This window comes from Tamandua tetradactyla, chromosome 1, assembly GCF_023851605.1.
Source record: "Tamandua tetradactyla isolate mTamTet1 chromosome 1, mTamTet1.pri, whole genome shotgun sequence".
NCBI lineage: Eukaryota > Metazoa > Chordata > Mammalia > Pilosa > Myrmecophagidae > Tamandua > Tamandua tetradactyla.
In genome coordinates this window covers 35,131,424-35,149,756 of record NC_135327.1, presented here as the reverse complement: position 1 = coordinate 35,149,756, position 18,333 = coordinate 35,131,424, and the positions used below count along the sequence as shown (strand labels likewise).

The 18,333-nt window shown below is 47.9% G+C and overlaps 1 protein-coding gene across 1 annotated transcript in view; it reads right to left on the bottom strand.

Moving 5' to 3' along the window:
- Window positions 1-9,402: 9,402 nt before the first annotated feature.
- ACSS1 (acyl-CoA synthetase short chain family member 1) overlaps window positions 9,403-18,333 on the bottom strand; it is a 46,161-nt gene continuing 37,230 nt past the window's right edge. The window contains exons 8-14 of the mRNA XM_077114269.1: window positions 18,110-18,202; window positions 16,887-16,999; window positions 15,989-16,115; window positions 15,216-15,343; window positions 15,044-15,107; window positions 11,881-11,999; window positions 9,403-10,814 (exon numbers count right to left, since the gene is read on the bottom strand). Of these exons, the coding sequence (XP_076970384.1) occupies window positions 10,638-10,814; window positions 11,881-11,999; window positions 15,044-15,107; window positions 15,216-15,343; window positions 15,989-16,115; window positions 16,887-16,999; window positions 18,110-18,202 (821 nt within the window). The 3' untranslated portion in view covers window positions 9,403-10,637. The remainder of the gene's footprint in view (window positions 10,815-11,880; window positions 12,000-15,043; window positions 15,108-15,215; window positions 15,344-15,988; window positions 16,116-16,886; window positions 17,000-18,109; window positions 18,203-18,333) is intronic.

Here is an 18,333-nt window from a genome sequence, read left to right as displayed (position 1 = left end):
GACACAGAGTTCCCATTCTACAGGGGAGAGGGTCTGATTGGAACACAAGCACTTAGAATCTATGGAGAGAAAGTCTCCTGAATTCAGAAACTTACTTTAAGTATTTACATTTTTTTCAAGGACACAGTTACTTTTTTCCATTCTTTGTCCAACATTCACACACCAGAAAGACAAAGCAAGATGGATGAGTACTTCTTCCTCGTCTCCCACTCCACCATTCTGCTTTCCAATTTTGTCCTCTTCCTCTTAAGCCACCTGTGCCAGGAGGACTGTTAGAGATGTTGCACTCCCTAATTAAAGTATTATGGCCGTTGCAGCTATTGGACTGAAAGGCATAACGTGGTGTGCTGGTTTGAAATGATGTATGTACCCTAGAAAAGCCATGTTTTAATCCTAATCCCATTTTGTCAAGGTAGCCATTTCTTCTAATCCCTATTCAGCATTGTATGTTTGAAACTTCTTGAAACCTTGGTTTAAGAAGGCCAATGAAGTTCAAGGTCTCTCTCTCTCAAGTGAGAAGGCACATGGTGAATAGGGTCAGGGTTTCTCTCTCATCTGGAAAGGTATGTGGCGAACATGGCATCATCTGCTAGCTTTCTCTCCTGGCTTCCTTTCAGGAAGCTCCCTGGGAGGCGTTTTCCGTCTTCATCTCCAAGGCGCTGGCTGATTGGACTATCTGCTTCTCGTGGCTATGTTGTTCTTCTCTGCTCTCTGAATCACTTCTCCAAAATGTTTCCTCTTTTATAGGACTCCAGAAACTAATCAAGACCTACCCAAATGGACGGAAATGCACCTCAACCTAATCCAGCTTAACAACCATTCTTGATTAAATCACATCTCCAAGGTTCAAGATGACATTTTTTTTTCCCCTGGATGACATTTTTATAGACTTGTTTTAATTGGGACATTTTCTTGGCCTTAGAACTGTAAACTATCAACTTATTAAATTCCCCTTTTTAAAAACCATTCCATTTCTGGTGCATTGCATTCCAGCAGCTAGCAAACTAGAATACATGGGAAGTTGAATAATCGGGTATGCTGGGCAGTGGTGACGCAGGTCTCAGCTGAGAATAATGAGTTGTGGCTGGAGTTCATCTGTGTCCCTCACGTGCTGAATGTGGAGACAGGGGTCCACAACCTGGACTGGACATTGGAGTCTTCTGGGCAGCTTCAGACTATACCAATGCCCCATCCCGACTCAGACACTCAGATGTCACTGCCCTGGGGAATGGCTTAGGCATTGGCAGTTTCAAAAACTAAAATTGAGCATCACTGCTTAAAGAAGAAATAGGAAATCGAGAAAGATGTACAGTCACCCAGTTTGGACTCTTGGGGTCAGAGTTCAGTATCCCCACGAAAAGAAACCGTGGCAAACCACCACTGCCACATTGCATTGGAAGCCTGAGAGGCAGCTTTGGGCTGAGCAGGTGGAGACCCCAATGAAACACCCCTCCTCTGGGGCAGGGCTCTGGAGGGCAGTCTTCTCGAGTGGGAAAACAGATTCTGATCAGGAGTGGGTGAGGGACGGCTTCTGACATGCTGGCAATGTGCCACAGCATGAATTTGGTGGCGGTTGTCTGGGTCTTTGCTATCAATCTCTTACCCAACATGATGTCAGAAGAGTGTTTTTCAAGTTACCAATAGATATAACTCTTTGTAATTCCTGAAATTACAAGTTGTTCTTTAAAAATTTACAACAGTTTTCATGTTCTCTACTCATTTGCTCATTATTGTGGATATGTGAAAAAAATGTTTAATAAATAAGAACTATTAAGCATCATAGTATTCACAAACAAGTGTAGCATATGGCATATATTTAAACACTGGAAAACCCAGTAAACACTATTACGTAGTATTCAAATAACCTAACAATCAGATCTCCTAGCAAAGTTCAAAGAAACACACATTGAAATTGCCAATATAAGGACTTATTTTGCTTTCAAAACTTGTCCATTTTTGGAGGATCATGTGTAGAATTTGTATAATGTGTAGTATGGATCAAAAAATATTTATTGTATTAGCAAGAACGACTCAGCATTTGGGGAGGGCCAGGAGCACACACTTAAACCACAGTACAGGCACATGCAAGGACTAGGCAGCAACCTGCTTCTATTCTTACCAGGAAATGCAGGTCTGACCTTCAAACCCATGGTCAGTATTTTCTGCTCTTGCTTTCCACACAGCATCAGTGGATTCCTTGAACAAGTAGAGTCTCTCTGTTATTATTTAAGCTTTAACTCTCCTAAAGGAATTATTACACTTTTTCTCATTTTCCTAATGCCTCAACTTATTTTTCTTAGAATTAGAAAAATATGAATTTCCCAAGAAATTCTAGGAAGGAGTTTCGACATAGACTCACTAGCCAAAAGCTTTAAAATGTTATTAAGAGAAATTAAAGCGGTCTAAGCAAATGGAGGGATCTGTATTAATTGAGTTTAAAAGATTCGATATTGTAAAGATGCCAATTCTCCAGCTAAAGTGATCAATAGATTCAGAGCAATCCCAAACAGAATCCCAACAATGTGTGCACATGTGTGTGTGTAACTTAAGCTGATTCTAAACTACATATGGAAACGGAAATGGCCAAGAATCGCCAAAAAGGAAAACACAATGAGAAAACTGGTATATAACCCAGTGCCTGATGGAATTTTGATTTGTGGCACCACAGATCTTTAAAAATGGTGCAGAGTTCATTGGAAACAAAGGAAACAGGAGACTACTCCCCAAACCCCATTCAAAACCAACTCATGTGCACTGAAGATTCAAATATGAATGGCATAACAAGAAAGCTTCTAGAAGGAAACAGGAGGAAAATATCTTCATGACCTTAGGAAGGAGAGTTTCTCCAGAGTACTTCAAGAATGCCTACAAATAAATGAAAAAAAAAATCAATAGAAAAGTGAGCATGCAATTTAAACAGGCATTTTAGCGAGAAGACCAATAACAAATGAGATGGTGCTCAATCTCATTGTTAATCAGGGAAATGCCAATTAAAATACAATGAGATTCCATTCTATACTCACCAGAATGGCAACAATTAAATGGATGGATAGTATCAAGTGTTGACAAGGATCTGGACAATGGAAACGCATACACTGCTGGAGGGATTATAAATCAGTACAATCACTTTGGGAAACATTTTGGTGTTATCTTCTGAAACTGCTATCTTCTGAAACTGGACATATGCATAACTGTGTGTATAAGCAAACCAAGAGATGTGCACAATAATTTTCAGAGGAGCTTATTCAAAACAGGCCAAAACTGCAAACAAACGAAATGTCAAACACCAGTAGAAAGGATAATACACACACACACCTACATATATATAAAATCAGCATCATCACATAATGGAATACCATACAGCAATGAAAATGAGAACTGTAGGTACACACAATAATTTGGATGAATTTCTTAAGTATAACATTGAACAAAAGAAACCAGACACCAAAAATGACACACTGTTTAATCTGCTGTTTGGTTTCATTTCTACTAAGTTATAAAAAACTGCCAAACTAGATGTGACATATAAAGTGTATGCTTAGCCAGGTAAAGTTATAACAAGAAATGAAAAAGTGATTAACATAAATTTCAGACTCAAGATTAGCTTTGGGCCAAGGGAGGGCAAGCAACTGGGCACAGGGGCCTTCAGGATTCCTGACAATCCTCTATTTTTTTACTTAGGTTAAACGATTGTGTTCACTTTGTGATAAATCAGTGGCGTGTTCATTTTTGCTTTGTGCACCTGTCTGTGTGTTATTTTCATATTTAAAAAGAGATTTTTAGGGCAATGGTAGCTCAGGGGCAGAGTTCTCGCCTGCCATGCCGGAGTCCCAGGTTTGATTCCCGGTGCCTGCTCATGTAAAAACAAAACGAGAGAGAGACTTTTAAAGAAAGGTAGTAAGTATATAATATATGAAATATCCCCAGGGGGGCTAAGACAGCACCTCAATTCAATTATTTTCTTATTTCTGGAGCAAAACACATGAATCTTCTCAGCAAGTAGTTAGGTAAAGATAAGAAGCTCTCACGGAAGGTCAAGCCAGGCTTAATTCAAATGAGCTTCAGGCAAAAATTTTAGGGGAAAGCAAATTTTGATTGATGGTTTGGTTTGGGGTTTGTTTTGTTTTGTTTTGTTTACAGTTGTTTAGATTTCAGAATTGCAGTTTGCAAATAAAGAACAGTGAAACTATAACATTGCCATAGATTTTTTCAAAAGAAAACAGGAAGAAATGTAGCAGAGAACCTCCCAGATATCTGTGCATGTGTGTTTATTATACCAAAGAGTTTGTGGTTCAACCCGGGTGGGGTGGGATTCAATGGGGATCATGAAGTTTTATGTTTATGAATTTCTATATTGTTTACATTGTTTTCACTGAGCCCAGTTTTTTTTTTAATTGAGCAAAATGTTTTATATTATGCCAAGGATGAGGTCAGACATACTACCCCTAAAGGGCAGTGTCTACTGCTGATTGAAACCTGCCACACGGTCGGCTGAGGGCAGGTCAGACATCCAGCCCTTCTGCTCTTGCAGTAGTTTCTTTGTGGAATATCAAGGGGTGTTGCATTGATGCCAAATAAACACATAAAAAGGAATCCAGGAAGGTGGAGAAAGAGGGAGCCTGCCAGAAGCCCCGAAGCAGCTCTGCTTGTTAATTATTTCTGTGGTGACCATTAGCAGTTACCCCACAGAGGAAGCATCGCAGCAGGAAACGGAGTGGCCCCCACGGTTGCTCACAACATCTTAGGTTTTCTCTCCCCATCTATCATCTGAGGGAGGCAGCTTATCCTAGCAATTCTCTTCATAGTCCAGATATGGGGCAGACCAAAGGGCCTTGCTTTACCCACCCACCCCCACCACACACACACACTCCCTCTAGCCAATGAACTAAGAAAGGTGGTTTTACTTTTAATATTGGATACCCTAGATAAAAACTAACTGGCATTCACCGACTCAGAGGTTATATATTTATTTGGTTAAATTCTGTTATGCAGCAAAATTCCCAAACAGTGATAAAAGAAGAATTATAAAACTCAGAGGTTGCTAAAACTCAAATTGGCACCTCCTCCCACCACAAAAAAGGAATGCTTCCTCCTGGTTTAGGCTGCTTCTCTCTCCTATTCAGATGCCAGTTCCTGGATCTACTCCTAGTTCAACTGTAAGAGATCTTCAAAATAAAATAAAGAGCTGTCATACTCCACAGAAGCTCTGCCAGGAAAGTGCCACACATTTGGTTGGACTTAAAAGTCAGTTTTATCTGATAGTATAGCTATCCTAGCTCTATTTTATTTACTATTTGCATGGATTATTTTTTCATCCTTTCACCCTTAAGCTACTTGTGTCTTTGAATTTAAGGTGAGTCTCTTGTAAACAGCATATAGTTGGATCATGCTTTTTTATACATTCTGTGAATATCTGCCTTTTGACTAGAGAGTTTAATCAATTTACATTTGGGGGGGGCAGGGAAGGTGCATGGACAGGGAATCGAATCCAGGTCTCCCACATTGATCAATTTATATGTAATGTAACCACAAGCAGGACCTTCTGCCATTTTGCTTTTTGGTCTTTGTAAGTCTTAAACCTTTTTTGTCCCTCAATTCTTCCACTACTGCCTATTTTTGTGTTTATTTCATTTTTTCTTTTGAAATATTTAAAGTCTTTTATCTTTTCCTTCTGCATATAATTTTCAAATATTTTCTTTGTAGTTGGCAGTGGGCTTAAATTTAACATCCTAAACACCCTAAATCTATAGCCATCTTGTCAATCAAGGGCAAATACAAAACATGTCCTGTAACGCTTCATCCTTATTTATTTTGTTCTTCTCAAAAATTATATCTTTATACATTGTGTGTCCAAGACCATGGATTCATTATTACTTTCTAAGCATTTGCAATTTAGATCCTATTAAAAGTAAAACCTGAAAAATAAAATAAAATAAAGGGCAGGCCACAGTGGCTCAGCAGGCAGAGTTCTCGTCTGCCATGGCAGACAGAGACTCAGGTTCGATTCCTGGTGCCCGCCCATGCAAAAAATAAAAAATAAAAAAATGAAAGCAAAACCTGGAGTTACACTCCAAAAATACAATAGTACTGGCATTTTTAATTTCCCACATGGTTACCTTTACTGGAGGTATTTATTCTTTATACTGTCTGATCTACTGTCTAGTGTCCCTTTCTTTTGGTCTGAAGGATTCCCTTTAGCCTTGCTTGTACGGCAAGGTATAGTGGTGATAAACTCCCTCACCTCTTGTTCATCTGAGAATGCCTTAACCTCTCCCTCACTTTTGAAAGACTCTCACTGGCTATGAAATTCTTGATTGACAATTACTTTCTTTCAGCTCTGTAAATTTTCCATCCCGCTGCATTCCTGCCTCTGTGATTTCTCATGAGACATCAGAACTTAAACTAATTGGGACCTTATACATGGTACATTGCTTCTTTCTTGCGGCGTTCAGGAGTCTCTGTCTCTGGCATTCGGCAGTTTGACTATAATTTGTCTGGGCATGGATCTCTTCAAGTTTATCCTGTCTGGCATTCATTGGATGTGTATGTTCATATCTTTCATTAAATTGAGGCTCTTTCTTTGCCATTATTTCTGTGACTATTCCTTCTGCCTCATTCTCTCTTTCTTCTCCTTCTGGGACTGCCCATAATGCATGCATTGGTGTGCTCAGTGGCATCCCACAGATCTCCTAGGCTCTGTTCATTTTTCTTCATTATTTTTTTTTATTTCTGCCTCTCAGCCTGAAAATTTTTAGTTGTATTATCTTCTCTTACCATTCTTTGCTCTGCCACCTCCAGTCTGCTATTGAACCCCTCTAAGGAATTTTAATTTTAGTTACTTGGTCTTCAGCTCTCTTTGATTCCTTTTTATAATTTTTGTCCCTTTATTGCTATTGTCATTTTATCCATATCATTTTCCTGATATCCTTTAGTCCTTTCCCTATGTTTTCCTTTAGTTCTCTGGGCGTATTTAAGATCATTTTTTAAAGTCATTGTCTGTGTCCAAAGTCTAATCTGTTTTGATTGTTTCTAATATCTTTTCTTCCTCGGATGAATCATCGTTTCCTGTTTCTTTGTCTCATAATCTTTTGCTGTACCTTTTTCATTTTAATATTTATATGTGTTAACTTGGAAATTTTGGTCCCTGAGCTCTCTGTTCCTCAAGTTTGTGTCCAGCTAATTATACAACAGATTTTCTTGCATGCCAGGGGCATTTTCTAGTTGTGTTTTCTTGGTTAGGCACTCATGCAGATTCTGCAACCCTCTAACTGTTTGCTGTGGCTCTGAGGAAGATGGCTCTGCCTGTTAGGGCTAGTTATTCAGATATTCTTGGGAAAAGGGACACTGGACTGTCACACTGCCACCTTGGATGACTAGATATCCATACATTTGATCTGACCCTATGAGCCAGACCAGCTCAGTCCACATCCCAGCTTTCTCATTTTTCCCACTTGTTTTGCCAAGTGAGAGTAACGATACCTACTTCCAAGGATGATGTGAAGATGAAATGAGGTCATGGAGACGTAGTGTCTGTCACAGGGCCTGGTGTGTGTCGCTCAGTGAGTGTGAGAGTGTGGGGATATCAGGATGTGGTGCTCTGCATGTTGGGCATGGGAGAGGAGCACGTGGCAGTGGGTGTGTTGGGCATGGGGAAGGCGACACATGGCACTGCATGGGGATAGAGCAGCACATGGCACTGTATCAGAGGGGTGGGCAGGCATGACGCTGCATGGGGGAGGGCAGCGTGTGGCTTCACACAGGGGAGGATGGCACATGGCATTGCATGGGGGTAGGGTGGCTCATGGCACCGCATCGGGTGGGTAGGAGGGTGGCACATGCACTGCGTGTGGGGCAGGCAGCTGATGGGTACAAGCTGTCAGCCCTCAATGTGACCCCTCTTCTCCAGAGAGGGCTAATGCACTCACATTAACCTCCACATTATTGTACCCTGAATCTCCTGACTGGTCAGAAAGACCAGTTATCCACCTAGAAGAGGAAACGGTGGTGAGGCTGTGAAAGACACAGTAGCTTTTCTCCACCCTAAACTTACCTGAAATCAAAGGGTGAGGGTGGCCTGATGTCATCTTATAATCTAGCTTTAGGCACACATACTGTCAGATAACAATACTAGCCATGGTTTCCAATTTTTCAGGCTGTGTGCATTGATACATGAACACTGAGCCCTTAGGAAATTCACCATGCTTCAAGGCTGAATGTGCCCTTTGAGCACCACAAACACTTTGTTTCAGGCCCAGGCTCTGCCTCCCCTGCACATCTCCTCCACAGACAGGCACTGTCTGGAGGGGTGACGGCTCCCGCCACTCAGCTTCCATCCCCCTGGGCTCACACCCAGGCCCTTTCCCAGTGGCATTTCCAGGTCTGTTTCCCCCCACGATGTCACAGGTGTGGCCTGAGCCTGTCACTTAGGCTGGGAAGTGTGGTGTCCTGAACACTCCCCAACTTGTAGCCAGAGGTGAGAGACTGGTCCCCTAGACACTCATCACAGCTTCTTTATCAGAAGAGAGGCGAGCAGAAAACAGGTGCCCTGACTGGTTAAAATTATATACATGACCTTGATGCTAAACCTAGGAAGGGCGTGTGGCTTAACTGGTTCAGTATGGGAGGAAGCAAGCAGATATGAATTCCCAGCCCAGAGATGCTCCATGTCTGTCTTTTCCCCTTGAGCTGCCTTTCAAAACATTCAGAATCTCCCTCAGCAGGACATCTGGGAGATTCCCCCACCCCATCTCCTTCCTCCTCGATCCCAGGGCCCTCCAGCTCCCTGGCACAAGCACAGACCACTGCTTCTGGAGACAGCTGTTCCTGACACCTGTTTGGAGGGCAGTAGCAGTTGGTGCCAGTCCTGTAGGAACGGAGTCAGGTCTTTGGACTCCACCTTTCTCAGCACAAATTCACTATGCACTTCTGCAAAAGGACCTGTCTCTGGATTTGGTGAGGGAGACAGAAAATTTCACCCATGTAAGGTGGAGAAACATCAATTATGCGATGCCTCTCACTGGAAAGCCGGGCTCCCCTTCAGGTGTCTGTGAGCCTAGGGCCGGCTGTGAGAGGTCATTCCTGTTTCCTCATTCTCATGTGGGTTTCCCCAATGTGGACCAAGAGGACTCGGTGGCGAGGGGGATGTTCTCCGCACTGTCTGAGGCTGCACCACCAGCCACCCGAGGCTGCTGAGTTATTGAAATGTGGCTTTTGAGGTTGAGGGCCCTAATTTTTAATTTCACTTTAATCTAAAGAGCCACATGTATTTCCTCCCTGCAAGAAGGTGAATTTTTATTTTTGAAGGTTCTCTTTTGAGTGTGAGGACCCCTTCCAGCTTTGTCCTTAGGATTACATTTAGCATGAGAGAAGAGCACTCTTTGATCAAAAACATCACAATACAGAGAAGACAACAAACAAAACACAGCTTTATTTGAACTCTTTTGCAGATCCATCTGCAAGCCCCTGGGCTGCCGCCCAAATTCACCACATGATGGGGAAGCCAAAGCCATTTCATAAACAGCGGCACAACCACGGGCCCCAATTCCCGCACAGAGGAGACAGGCCTGAGGGCTGTCACAAAAGACCACAAGTCCATGTGTGAGAGTGGGCACAGCCATGCTGCAGGCCGCCCAGGCATGCCCACCTCACCACCTGCACAGCCACAGGCTTCCTGTCAAGAAGCCTGGTGTGGCTGAGCAATTTACTTCATCTTGCTGTTTGGGGGACATAAGGCACGTGAACAAGAACACCCTGAGTCAGAGCTCCAGGTCTCGTCAGGGGGCTAGTCCTGACAGCCCCAGCCACAGCAGAAGGGAAGGGCAGGGTCTGCAAGAAGCCAGTGCCAGCCAGGGCAGTGCCTGGGATTCCCCATCCCTCGCCGAGGCATCAGCACCTCCTGCCAAGGGGCATCCAGGTTACAGCTCAGAGAAAAACAGAACCCGTTTTCTCCTGGAGAAAGCTTTAGGACTAAAGGGTGAGCAGCCGATTCCAATCATGGCAGTTAGGAATTCATCTCAGAACACACACCAAGTACTACAGGCACACCTACAACGCAAGGATGCTGTGGGTTTGACAGTTCCCCAGCTGGCTACGTTCTGACACAAACACGAGAGTTTCCTATCCAGACTTCCCAGCTAAAGCATCACTACAAGGGCTTCTGCTGACTCCTGGGCAACTGTCCGCCCCTCAAAGCAGAAAAATGGTCTACAAACACTGAGTGTTATAAAGAGTGACTACAAGTGGACCCACACACTACATCTGCGGGCTTGAGCACATTCTTATAAAATATAAAAGTATAAAAATAAAATCTCTTGACTTTTGAATGTAAAAACATCAGGGAAAAGACCTTACTGCTTCTAGGTGCTGTGTCTTCCCCTTGCTCATGAGAGGACGCTCAAGCAGGGATGGCTTTTCTGATTCGGGATGAGCAGGACACGTGGGGTCTGCCTCTCTGGGCTGCGTTTCCGTTTCCGGGGCCCCCCACAGAAAAGGGAAGGTGGGCGTGGACCTCCCCGGGGATGGCGAAGGCTGCGTGCGGGACGTGGAGGAAGCAGCCAGCCTCAAGCCACGTACTGGAAGGACAAGGAGGCACAGGGGGCGCTGGGTCGGGTCCAAGGCTCGCGGGTGGAGTGTCCCTGCTACTTGGCAGGCCGCCGCGCCCCGTGCTTCTGGTAGGCAGTGAGTATCTCTGTGATGACGCCGGGGTCCTCCAGGGTGGTGGTGTCCCCCAGATCCCGAGTCTGCCCAGTGACTATCTTCCTGAGGAGCCGCCGCATCACCTTCCCGGACCGCGTCTTGGGGAGACGCTTCACCACCTGGCAAGAAGCGCAGCGTTAGAGCATGGCGTGATGGCGCGGGCTGGCGTCGTAGGCGCTTTGTGGTTGAGTGTGGCACCTAAAGCTGAAACCCCCTGAGCTCAGGACACATAATGTCAGCCACGCAGGCTGTACGGAAGCCCCTGCAGGCAGTGATGCCTGAGGCTCCACCCGTCCAAGGTCCCTGCCCGGGGCTCGACTGCTGCCCAAACAACAGTGGCTTGCATCAGCTACATTCTGCGAAGCCCTCCAGGGAGTGACGTTCTGGACACGGTGGCCTGGCACCACATCCGGGCACTTGTTGTTCTCTTACCTAAGAGGTAAGAGCTGCTTATGAGAAGAATTTTGTCTGGCAATACTTGAAAATTGAACAGTTTGCATTTTTCAAACAACCAAAATACAGGTTAGCTGTGATATGTCAAGGGCTACGTCTGGGACCTTCAGGGGCGATGCCATCTCTGAAATACTTGGGTTCACCCGAGATGACCCTGCAACTACAGTCAACGGGCCTGGGATTTGAACTTTCACACCTAGTGAAGCTGGGGCCCCCCTGCCTGGGAGACCACCACCAAACCGAGGAATCACAATGGTGGGGGACTAATAGAAGGAGGCATGGCGAAGCCAATGGGGCTGAAAGGTGGCCCATCTCTTCCCCAGGAACTGAATCAAACACAGACTCCCTCACATGTGCTTCTGCCCTCATCTCCCAAGGAGTTCAGTATCAAACCTTGACTAGAACTGTCTTACACACTTCTGGTTTCTACATTTCTCTCTCTCCGCCCCCACCCCTTCCCCTCCCTCCGTCCAACTCTCCCTTCTTCCTTCCTCCTCTCTCTCCCTCCCTCCCTCCCTCTCTTTCCTTTCTACCCTCTCTTCCCCCACAGGGCCCCCCAACAATGCAGCCATGCCCCATCCTCACCTACTGCCCAGAAAAAATCAAACAGCTCATGCCAGTTTTTGATATCTACAGGAAGGGGTCACAAGTGATCACTGTTACTGTTTGATTGTGGGAAGGGGCAAAGGAGGCACCAAAAGGCAGTGAGCCCACGGGGGCAGCCCTGCTCACCAAGATCTGGTCTGGCACCGCATACTTGGCAATCTTAGCTGCCACTGCTGCTCGGAGCTCCTCCACCACCTTCTCAGCGTCGTCCCTATCATCTTTCAGCACGATGAAGGCGAATGCAGCTGGAATTGGGAGGGGTGGATTAGACCAGGAAGCTCTCCCCAGGCAGAGCCATGTTGACAAATCACTCTAAAGCACCTTCAAGCCATATGCTGGTGGCACTGTCACAGCCTTTTGGAGGATTGCCATTTCCACTCGAGGTGAAAGTGACATCTCAGGTGGGATCCTGGTGGGGCAGCAAGGTGGGCCCCGTTTCCCACTGGCCACGGGTCAGGCTGTCACACATGATGCAGCCTCTCTTCCTGCTCCCTGGGCGGTGAAGGAGCCCATTAGTAGGCGGCTGGGAGACTACGTGAGGGGCCCAAGAACACAGCACAGGCCGATTAAGCCATTGTCAGGATGTTCCTCAGCAAAGGGCTCCACTGCCAACTGTGAACATTCTGGGAGCATATTTGCTCCCAATGTCACATCTAAACCTGCACTCTCCAGCATGGGAGCATTAGCCACAGTGACTATTTAAAGATAAAATAATTTAAGTTAAATTCAATTGAATACTCGCCCAAGCCCCATTTCAGGCTGTCTGACACCCTGCACAGGTATAGGGCTGTGTCAGCCGAACCACATTTTAGCACAAGTGCTGCCTGGTGTTTGTCTGTACCCCCCACATCCCAGAAAGGATGTGCAGTGGCTTGCAGATCTCTAAGTACATTTCATTTTACTCCACCTGGAATTAAGTTTCGAGTACCATGTTACTCAAGATTTAATTTCCTCTTCCTCCACAACAACACCATCTGAATAGCCTGACCCCCAGTGTGTGATGTCCCCTCTCTCAGGGATGGGGCTTCTACACATGTGCAGGGCCCCTGGCTGCCCCTCTGTCAGTGTATCCCCTCCTCATCTACTGAATTCTCTCCCCACCACCTGTCGCCTGCAGACTCAGTAGCCCCCTCATCTGCCATGCCTACTGTTTATCATCTCTCTCTCTCCTCCACCTTGACCCCTCCAGCGTGTCTGCTCCAGAAATCCAGGGACTTCTGTTTGTTTTATTCACTGTTACAACTAGAACCGTGCTCAGAACATAGTATGTGCTCAAGAAACACTTGCTGAATGAATCCAGGAATGTTTCCTGAATGAGCTACAATCTGGAGACCTAGAACCTTTGCCTGAAAGCCCATGCCCCTCCTGCCTTGTCTCCACCTGGCAAAACTCCTATTCATCCCTTAAGACCCAGTTCAGCTCAGCTGCCTTGAGCTCTGTGAAGCCTTGCTGTGTCGTCCCTCCTGCCCTCCCCCTGCCCCCTGCCAGGTTGTGGATCCTCAGAAGCAAGAACCACACTTTCCTCATCTTGGTCACTGTGATGCCAGGCAGGCAGCACAATAACACAGTGACTCAGGAGGAAGGGGGCAAAGCTGGCATGTGCACCAGACAGGAAGGCCTGTGGAGAGAGGTTCATGTGGGTTCAACTCACTGAAATCAAAATAATAAAATCCCTAAAGCAACACATACCGACTTCCTGAAGTGAAAACGAAGTATAAGCATGTAAAATAAGAATTGTGCCTCTCCTCCCTGCCTCTCTCCTTCATCCACCCCAAGAGGCAGGGCAGTTGGGCAGTAAAGAGAGACCTGGTGTCAGCACCGGGCTCAGCTCAGTGGCCTTGAGCAAGTTACTTCATAGCCTTGAGCCTCCTTTTTCCACCTGTGAAATGGGGTGCCCACAGCATTCTCTTGTGGCCACATGCTCCAGCACGGGGACAGGTAGGTGGGCCAAACCCAAAGTTTTAATACTGACTTTAATACTCCACCAAATTTTGTTTAAAATTTGCTTTCCAATGTACCTTTAGTCTTACACTTATTTTATGGACTCATCTAAGTTGATGAGGCCTAAAACAGGATAGAAAGCCTGGGGCCACACGCTTCTCTCAGGGAGTACTGGGGCACCCCCAGGGCCTGGCTGCCACTTCCCCTTCCCGCTCTCACCCTCCACTGGACTGGTTCCTGATCCCAGAGTTCTGGTCTCAGTTGCAAGCGTCAGATGTTCCAAACCAGAGAATACCCCAATCCCTCCAGGTCCCCAGACCCATAATTGCGGGGATCCCCAACCATGAGACCCAGACTGGTGCAAGATGCCTTTAGGTGGGACACTGTGTGCTCCCGAGTCACACATGGGAAACCACCCCCCTAGCCCCCTCTCCACCCTCTGATCGAGGCTGGGAGTTCACTTCGGTTGGGTGCCAGCCTTCAGCAGCTCCTGACACCCTAATCTCTCTTTGTTCAAATCTTCTTGGAGAAAGCGAAAATGCTTTTTTTTTTAAAGCATTCATATAAATTTTCAGTGTTAAGATGGGCCACTCTAAAGAATACATTTGAGTAAATAATAGAGCTGGGGCAACACTGATGTGGCATGCAGCTGGGGACGTGCTGGGGCACTGGGCATGGCCACAGCAGATGGGAGGGTGCCCCAGTCCAGGTCTGTTGTAAGGTCAGCCTGTACTCGGTTCCTGTAGCCAGGCCAGTGTGACCTGGACATCTCCACAATGGGGCTCCTACCCTTTCCACACACCCTCCCCACTCTGCATACAGCAGCATTTGGGTCATGGGTGTCCTCAGAAAGAAGATTCTCTCATCCCTTGCTCTGCCCCCGAACACTACGGTCAAATTCCTCCAAAATGACTCCTGCTACATAGGGCAGGATTGACGAGGTAGCAGCAGCTGCGAGGCCCCCTGCACCATGCCCAGGCTCAGGAGAGGAACACTCAAGTAGGGCACGGGGCACATGCAGGGAGCTGGGCATCTAGCTACAGAAACCCTCTGGAACAGGTTTCCATGTGCCCTAGACCAGGCTGCCAAGGGCAGGCGAGAGAACTCGCCATACTCAGCTGGAGCCAAATGAGGCTGGGGCTACCGGTGGACGAGGGCTGCTCAGCCCTCACTGGGATAATTCTTACAGGCACACAAAGCCAGGGCCTTCACCTCTGACCCTAACACACCTCACCACCACATCACCACATGAAGGAGGACCTACAGCCAGGCCTCCTAGACCCCGTGCCCACCGTGGTACCCATTTCCCTCTGTGGATGCCCAGACGAGCTCCTTCCTGGACACTCACCTTCTCCTTTGATGTCATGTGGGTAGCCTATGACGGCAGTCTCTGGCACAGCGGGGTGATTCGCCTAAGCATGGCAGGGAACAAGAGGGGAAAGAGGTGAGATGGCCAGCTCAGGTTACATGCTGCCCCCAGAGCCAGCCACAAGGGTGAAGGAGAGCCCGTCTGCACTCACCATGGCATCCTCAATCTCCGCAGTCCCCAAGCGGTGGCCACTGATGTTGATGACATCATCCATCCTCCCCGTGATCTGGTAATAGCCCTCCCTGGTCCGATAGGCACCATCACCCGTGAAGTAATAGCCTGCACCAGCGAGGGGAACTTAGGGCCAAAAGCACCTCCTCGGGCTTATCCCCAGACCAGTGAGGGGCCTACCTTTTCCAAGGGGCCCAGGGGTGACCACATCCCGACTGCACTAGGCTAGGTCCTGCCTGCCAGCCCTGCTGACAAGTTCCAATGGACCGGCTTCCTTACGGTGTTGCCTGGCCAGGTGCCAGTCAAAGAGCAGAAGTACGTGAGCAGCCCAATTCAAGAAGCTTCCAGAAACCAAGAATGAGTCTCATTGGCAAGTTTGAGACAGAATACTATCAGTTGTGGTAAGATGTAAGACATGGCGTAGTTATAAAGGAAATGAAATGAAAAGTAAATGTCCCTGACTCAGTAGTGTTCCAAGGTAGCTTCTCCACTCTTTTCTCAAGAGCCGACCACAGAGCTGGGCTCTGTGCCAAGGTGGTCCAGGCCCCACACCCTCTCTCCCCAGGCACCAGGAGAGCCAGGGAGGCCTGGGAACGGGCAAGGGGCAGGACTCAAACTTCCGCCTTTAACGAGTCTGTTCCTCACCACTGACTAAACCACATCACAGTCAGCATCAATTTAACACCATTTTTGGGGACTATGCTCCCAACTCACTGCCCAAAGGTGCAGGGTGGCACCCCAGTAGCCACTCACCTGGGTAAGCCTTGAAGTAGGCATCCACGAACCTCTGGTGATCTCCATAGATGGTCCTGGCCATGCCAGGCCAGGCTTGCGAGATGCACAGAGACCCAGAGACGTCACCACCCTCCATGACATTTCCCTACAGATGTGGGTAGACAAGTGTGAGAGTGTGGTGGGCTGGGAAGGGCCTGAGAGCAGTGATTGCCGGGCCAGAGGAAGGAAACAGCCCACCATGCCCCCCCATGAGATCTCAGCAGAGCATTCTTCTAGGAGAAGCCCTGTACTGCAGTTTCAAGGAAGGGCCCAGCTTGGCCCCACCAGCAGAGTTACCAATCGGACCCATGGAGTTGGGAATAGAAGGGTCACAGCGGGGAGGGGACAGAGTTAGGCCCGGCTCAGCCAGAGGAAGAGCAGGGTGAGCTGGGCCCAGCCAGAGGAGGAAGAGGGAGAGCTGGGTACAGCCAAAGGAGGAGGGAGAGCTGGGTATGGCCAGAGGAGGAGGGAGAGCTAGGCACGGCCAGAGGAGGAGGGAGAGCTGGGCTCAATCAGAGGAGGAGGGAGAGCTGGGCACAGCCAGAGGAAGAGGGAGAGCTGGAGTACAGCAAGAAGAGGAGGGAGAGCTGAGCACAGCCAGAGGAGGAGGGAGAGCTGGGTATAGCAAGAGGATGAGGGAGAGCTGGGGTATAGCAAGAGGAGGAGAACTGGGCACAGCCAGAGGAGGAGAGAGAGCTGGGTTCAGCCAGAGAAGAAGGCAGAGCTGGGCATGGCCAGAGGAGGAGGGAGAGCTGCGTACAGCAAGAGGAGGAGGGAGAGCTGGGTACAGCTCAGCGAGAAGAGGAGGAAGAAGAGCTGGGCATGGCCCAACTGGGCACAGCAGAGGAGGGGCCATGCAGTAATGGCCATCACACACCTTTTCATCCATGAGAATGGGGATGATGCCAAAAAAGGGCCTCATGGCCATGCCAGGTAGGATCTCAGCCCCTTCCTCTGAGGGCCGCGGAGCGATGCAGATGCCACCCGTCTCTGCAGAAAGAGTGAGAAGCATTGCCAGGTTGGCCCAGGAGTTGCTATTTACTCTCCACACATCACCATGGGCTGAGCCAGGACACTCACAGGTTCCTCAACCAGGGAATGGTGAGCGAGCTTATTTCCTGGTGATTAAATGTTTGTCTGAGGTGAAAATGGATCTGGTTCTGGCCCCCTAAGTGGGAAAGGGCACCAGGACCCAGAGGCAGAAGATTCGGCCTGGGTATCTAGTGCTCACAGTCTCCCTCCACTTACTTGTGGCTCTAGCTCTCAGCGGGAACCTCAGGGTGGGGCCCACCTGCCCACACAGGATGACAGCACAGAGCTGCCAGGCGCTGGGCCTGTTCTGCGAAGACGGCCACAGCCACATCATGGAAGGAGGGGCCCACGGGTCGCCTTCATGACATTTTTGCCACACTCACCTTTGTCAGTCTGTCCACAAACATGTGGGAAGACATGACTGCAGAGAACCTCTGCATGTGCCTACTTGAAGGGGATGAGGCCTGAGATACTGGGAGACTATCACTTTCTGGTTTCTAGAAGGACAAGAGCTTCATTTATGATATCATGTTGGTCTCTGTCCACCAAATATCCTAATAAGTCAGATTCCTGACAGAGGAAGGAAGAATGGAAACAAAACGCCAAAGAAAAAAGTTTCTTTTCCCACTAAAGATTAAACTAAGATGTATGGTTCCTTATATAAGGGGGCCTATCCCAGTCAGAGATCTGGGATCAGAAAATGTTCCCCACGAAGAAAGGAGAACAGGTAAGCAAGTATTTGCTCAAGGAGCAAGAGGCTTTAGTTGGACTCTAGCCCCCTAATTCTCACCGAGAAGGGAGCACCCAACTACACTAGCAAGGAAACTGAGGTTCAGAGCATCCCGCCCTTGCAGCTGGTGAAGAACGGCAGCCGAGCCAACCATGAGTGCCTCAGCTAGGCACTGAGAGCTAAACCCTCTCCCCGCTCACACCTCATGCTCCAGAGGCCCTGTGCAGCCACACACTCTCCCTTTAACTTGGATCATGCCTGCAGTAAGAGGGACACCTGAGCAAGGCAGGAGCAGCACCTGGATGTCCTGGCCCCGCCACCCCCCATGGCTTACTCACCTGTCTGCCACCAGGTGTCCACCAGTGTGCATCTGCTGTCACCTACCACCTTGTGCAGCCACTCCCAGGCCTCCTGGTTGATGGGCTCTCCCACTGAAACCATCCAATGAGAGAAAAAGATGTTAGCAGACCTTGCAGTACACTGAAGCCCAAGGGAAAGATCTTCACGGGGAAAAATAAACACTATATAATTTTTCTGGAGGCTATAAAAGGAGACCTGAAAA